The sequence below is a fragment of the Pan troglodytes genome, chromosome 10, assembly GCF_028858775.2.
Source record: "Pan troglodytes isolate AG18354 chromosome 10, NHGRI_mPanTro3-v2.0_pri, whole genome shotgun sequence".
Lineage (NCBI taxonomy): Eukaryota > Metazoa > Chordata > Mammalia > Primates > Hominidae > Pan > Pan troglodytes.
This window is the reverse complement of record NC_072408.2, coordinates 127250445-127256324: the sequence shown is the minus strand read 5'-3', so window position 1 is coordinate 127256324 and position 5880 is coordinate 127250445. Positions and strand designations below refer to the sequence as shown.

The window sequence follows — 5880 nt, the reverse complement described above, 5'->3', positions numbered from 1 at the left end:
GTGATGACATCAGAGTGCGCCGTCGTCGCCGCCGCCACCACTGTCGCCATGAACAGTGTGGGGGAGGCATGCACGGACATGAAGCGCGAGTACGACCAGTGCTTCAATCGCTGGTTCGCCGAGAAATTTCTCAAGGGGGACAGCTCCGGGGACCCGTGCACCGACCTCTTCAAGCGCTACCAGCAGTGTGTTCAGGTGAGCCCTCCCGCCTCTGTTCCCAGGCCCTGCATTCTCGGCGCTGTGTCCCACCACACTCATCGTATTTTACGGGGATTGGGACTGGACTGGAAGGGTGGAGAAAAGTCGCAGTGAGGCCAGTGGCAGGAGCTCGCTCCCCTACCATCACCACCGAGGCCACTTGGGTGTCTCTCCGAATGACAAATATTGGGGCAGTGCTTTTCAAGAAGCACAGTCACGTCCTTTGGTTCATTTGGTGTTCACCCTAAACTCGCAAGGTGGGCATAGTTACTCATATTTTATACATAAAAAACTAACACCCAGAAATAGGAAGTGATTAATCCGAGTTCACTAGCATCAGGTTTCCTTGATTCTTTCGCAGGTGGTGCACTTTTCCACTATTACTGCTGGGGTCTGGGCGGGATTATACTTCAGAATTCAGACTGGAGGGTCACATTTTTTTGTTGTTATAAACCCTTCGTTAGCCTGTTTCTCTCTTGACCAGTCCCCGCAACTGCAGCCAGGATATGTTTATTCTGGCCCAATGGATGTGGAACTGCTTTGAATTGTAAGAACAGCACCGGGCAAAGCACTTCCAATAAGTTAACCCAACACATCCTCACGGCAATTCCCCGAGGTAGTTGCTGTCTTCATCCCATTTACAGTTAGTCACATAGCCAGTAAGTCCTGGAACCCAGATTTGAACCTAAGTCTTTCACTAATACAAAGTGATGATTATTTTTCAAATTTCACTTAATTTTAACGGTTCCCTCACAACTCCTTTTCCAGTCTCCCTCAGGTCTTACACTTGATTTATTCATTATGGTACTTCTGGTTTTTATTTATTTTTGAGGCAGAGTCTCACTCTGTCTCCCAGCCTGGAGTGCAATGGCACAATCTCAGCTCACTGCAACCTCCGCCTCCCAGGTTCAAGCTATTCTCATGCCTCAGCCACCCGAGTAGCTGGGATTACAGGAATGCGCCACCATGCCCAGCTAATTTTTGTATTTTTAGTATAAACAGGGTCTCGCCATGTTGGCCAGGTTGGTCTCTAACTTCTGGCCTCAAGTGATCCACCTGCGTTGGTCTCCCAAAATGCTGCGATTATAGGCGTGAGCCACCACACCCGACCGGTACTTGTTTTTTAAAAAGTATATGGTTTGAATCATGGTTATAAGTCTTTATAATCAGCTTGATTTTACTTTTGTACTGTCATATTTTATTTACAAAGCTTGCAACTTAAGCTTCATGTAGGTCTTTATAATGTGTTTTCTCTTCCTACCAGAAAGCAATAAAGGAGAAAGAGATTCCTATTGAAGGACTGGAGTTCATGGGCCATGGCAAAGAAAAGCCTGAAAATTCTTCTTGACCTTGACAGTCACCTTGAAGGATTTCGCAAGTCCAGAAATTGAGGACTCTGGATTTTTGTCAACTAACTCTGTGCACATAGCCATCGGATTTGATGAGGAACTTAGGAGAGAGGAGTTTTATTTCCTCCTTCGATGTTTTCCTCTCAGTTGTAAAAGATGAACTCTTTGAGATGATTTCTCACCTGCTGTGGTATCTTGCAGGAACTGTGTGCTAAAATTGAACAATTTTTTTGAGATTATGGTTGCAATACTTGGCGTGGAATCAGCTTTACATAAATATACCTTGTATGCAAACGATGATAAACTAGTCAGGATGAGCAGAGCTGCCTGACCTCTTGATTTCTGCTGCAAAAGACATATACACTGTACTGGGGTCACTGTTTATGAAAGCAATTGGTTAGGACCCCTTTTTTTCCTCTCAGGGAACTAATGCTCTGAAAAGGGATCTGGGCACAACAGTTTCAGTGAGTGCTTTTGAGCACACTTTTATTTTTATATAGTAACTAATGGTTAAGATTGCTGGTGGCCTGGATTAGCAAAGAGGAAGACAGCTTTTAACACAGTTCCCTGCCTTCACAAGAGGTGTCAGATTAAGATGTGAAAGCTGCAAGAATGTTGCAGTGAACACCATTTCAGAGCTCTCAGTGTGCAGTTCAGGAATTAAGATACTTGGAATAGCTGTGGAGGAAGAACCTAAATTGCAAAGATCTGCTATTGCCAGCTCTCAACCCAAGTCAGTGAATTGTCAACCTGCATATCCTAAAAATGTCAAAATGCTGCATCTGGTTAAATGTCGGGGTAGGGGGGAAGCTGAAGGTGCTCGCTTCATTTGCCTTGTTTACTCATCCTGCCCTGTAATGTCTGTAATCCTGAAGATGGAATAAATTGTAACATTTAGTTTCTATCATTATTTGCCTCTGGAACTCAGTGCATTTTATGGAACTATTACCCTGTTACCCTACAAACCTCATATATACAGTGGGGAGAGTTTTGTGTTTTGTAACTTAAAGGTGAAGAAAAAGTGACTTGTCTTAAGCTAGGTGGTACAGTATGGCAATCAGAAACCTCACTTTTTTTTTTTTTTTTTGAGACAGTCTGGTTCTGTCACCCAGGCTGGAGTGCAGTGGCGCAATCTTGGCTTACTGCAAACTCCACCTCCTGGGTTCCAATGATTCTCCTGCCTCAGTCTCCCAAGTAGCTGGGATTACAGGCATGCATCACCATGCCCAGCTAATTTTTGTATTTTTAGTAGAGATGGGGTTTCACCATGTTGGCTTGTCTTGAACTCTTGACCTCCCAAAGTGCTGGGATTACAGGCATGAGCCACTGCACCCAGCCAAAACCTCACTGATTTCTAAAATTTCCACAATAGGCTATACAAATACACTATGGTACCAAAAAAGGATCAGGAGAGCACTTACATACCTCAGAATGTCACGTAATCCCCACAATTAATTGAGTAATTTGGTTTTATTAGATGCCCAAAGTAGTATGAAACTTGAATTACAGGCCGGGTATGGTGGCTCATGCCTGTAGTCTTAACAATTTGGGAAGCTGAGATGGGCGGATCACTTGAGCTCAGGAATTTGAGACCAGCCTGGGCAACATAGCGAAACCCTGTCTCTACAAAAAAATCAGCTGGGTATGGTGGTGTGTGCCTGTAGTCCCAGCTACTCTAAAGGCTGAGGTGGGAGAATTACCTGAGCCTGAGAGGTGGAGACTGCAGTGAGCTGTGATTGTATCACTGCACTCCAGGCTGGGTGACACAGCAAGACCCTGTCTGAAAAATAAACCAAGAAACTTGATTTATAGAAGGCCCTAATTCTATTGTCTTTTCTCCACTTTACCAATTGCTACATCATATTTAATGTGACTTGTCCTTAATGTCATTTCAAAACATTCTTCATTTATATTTTATGACTGGCTAGGGTCCATTATCCAAGGATTATAAAAGATGTTTGGAACCCAGCCAAGGGAGGCCAGGCAGCAAGCTGAAGTATAATGCATCTGTCCTAAACTCAGACTGGCCACAACCAAAACAGCTCTATAGGGACTCAGAAGTGCAGGCTGTTATATTACAAAATGGCAAAGATAATGAGATTCTCTATTCTGTACTGTATATGCCTTATTTTTGCGTTACCAGTTTAATGTAATATAATATGAAATACCTTGTTGCCTCTTGAACCTTACCACGAAAGTGTTCCTTTGAGCCTTAAGAATAAACCAGCTGGCTGGGCGCGGTGGCTCACGCCAGTAATCCCAGCACTTTGGGAGACTGAGGTGGGCAGATCACCTGAGGCTGGGAGTTTGAGACTAGCCTGACCAACATGGAGAAACCCCATCTCTACTTAAAATACAAAAAATTAGCCGGGTGTGGTGGCACATGCCTGTAATCACAGCTACTCAGGAGGGTGAGACAGGAGAATTGCTTGAACCTGGGAGGTGGAGGTTGTGGTGAGCCAAGATCATACCATTGCACTCCAGCCTGGGCAACAAAAGCGAAACTCTGTCTCAAAAAATAAAATAAAATAAACCAGCTCTGGCCAGGCACAGTGGCTCAGACCTGTAATCCTAGCACTTTGGGAGGCTGAGGTGGGCAGATCACCTGAGGTTAGGAGTTCAAGACCAGCCTGGCCAACATGTGAAACCTTGTCTCTACTAAAAACACAAAAAATTATCCCAGCGTGGTGGCACGTGCCTGTAGTCCCAGCTATTCGGGAGGCTGAGGCAGGAGAATTGCTTCAACCTGGGAGAAGGTTGCAGTGAACTGAGATCATGCCACTGCACTGTAGCCTGGGCAACAGAGTGAGACTCCATCTCAAAAAAAATAAAAAAGTTTTTTTTTTTTTTTTGAGACGGAGTCTCCTCTGTCACCAGGCTGGAGTGCAGTGGAGCGATCTGAGCTCACTGCAACCTCCGCCTCCTGGGACTACAGGTGTGTGCCACCACGCCCAGCTAATTTTTGTATTTTCAGTAGAGATGAGGTTTCACCATGTTGTCCAGGATGGTCTTGATCCCTTGACCTCATGATCTGCCCACCTTGGCCTCCCAAAGTGCTGGAATTACAGGTGTGAGTCACCACACCCGGCCAAAATAAAGGTTTTAAATTTTGATTGCAATTAATTGCCCTCTCAGAGTGGTTTTGTAACTACTACTACTACCATTTACTATCCATTAAAACAGGATAGTTTTAATTCCACAGAAAAGCCAATAAGCAGAAATGTGTCACACTCCCTTTGTTTCTCTTAAGATTTCTGACCCTACCAGCCCTGAAGGAGATTACCTCAAAGTAAGAACTTGACACATTCGAGGCCAGGCACGGTGGCTCACGCCTGTAATCCCAGCACTTTGGGAGGCTGAGGCGGGTGGATCACGAGGTCAGGAGATCGAGACCATCCTGGCTAACATGGTGAAACCCTGTGTCTACTGAAAATACAAAAAATTAGCCGGGTGTGGTGGCAGGTGCCTATAGTCCCAGCTACTCGGGAGGCTGAGGCAGGAGAATGGCTTGAACCTGGGAGGCAGAGCTTGCAGTGAGTGGAGATCGCGCCACTGCACTCTAGCCTGGGCAACAGAGAGAGACTCCGTCTCAAAAAAAAAAAAAAAAAAGAACTTGACATGTTCAAGAAAATTATGACTACAGGGAAGATTCTGCAGTAAATGCTAGTGGAATGGGACAGGAAAAAGATGAGACCCAGATCAAGCACTTCCTCTTGAGAAATACAGATACCTCTTTCAGGTGTAAATTGCAGCCATTCTGCTAGCTATTCAATGTCTTTGATATCTCAGGCCCATCAAGGACCAATCTTCTGTTTTTTGAGACAGAGTCTCACTCTGTTGCCCAGGCTGGAGTGCAGTGGCACGATCTTGGCTCACTGCAACCTCCACCTCCCGGGTTCAAGCCTCTACACCCAGCTATAGGAGTGCGCCACCACACCCAACTAATTTTTGTATTTTTAGTAGAGACAGGATTTCATCATGTTGGCCCGGCTGATCTCCAACTCCTGACCTCAGGTGATCTGCCAGCCTCAGCCTCCCAAAGTGCTGGGATTACAGGCATGAGCCACCGCACCTGACCAAGGACTAATCTTGATGCTTAATTAGCACCACTCCACTTGGTCCCTTTATCCACATCAAGCACAATAAACCAAGAGGGGCTGTTATAAACACTTATTCAATGGGCTGAATTGGACCTGTAACACTAACAGCAGCCTAGACCTTCACTGTGGAAACAGAAATAACTAATGCCAATTTCTTTTCAACTTGGACACTGACTTGAAGCTCAAATGCTAATTTCTGCGAAAAAACACAACCAAAGAAAGTAACTCTCAGC

General features: G+C 45.1%; 1 protein-coding gene across 1 annotated transcript; it reads left to right on the top strand.

Moving 5' to 3' along the window:
- Nucleotides 1–6: 6 nt before the first annotated feature.
- On the top strand, nucleotides 7–2457 carry TRIAP1 (TP53 regulated inhibitor of apoptosis 1). Its single transcript, XM_001160868.7, has 2 exons — nucleotides 7–195; nucleotides 1463–2457. Exons 1-2 carry the CDS (start codon nucleotides 49–51, stop codon nucleotides 1544–1546), a joined length of 231 nt encoding a protein of 76 aa, XP_001160868.3. The 5' UTR covers nucleotides 7–48; the 3' UTR covers nucleotides 1547–2457.
- Nucleotides 2458–5880: the final 3423 nt, after the last annotated feature.

Coding starts and splice junctions, on each gene's coding strand:
- TRIAP1 (XM_001160868.7), top strand. CDS start 49: ATGAACAGTGTGGGGGAGGCATGCACGGACATGAAGCGCGAGTACGAC. Junction 196..1,462: donor GCTACCAGCAGTGTGTTCAG/GTGAGCCCTCCC, acceptor TCTTCCTACCAG/AAAGCAATAAAGGAGAAAGA.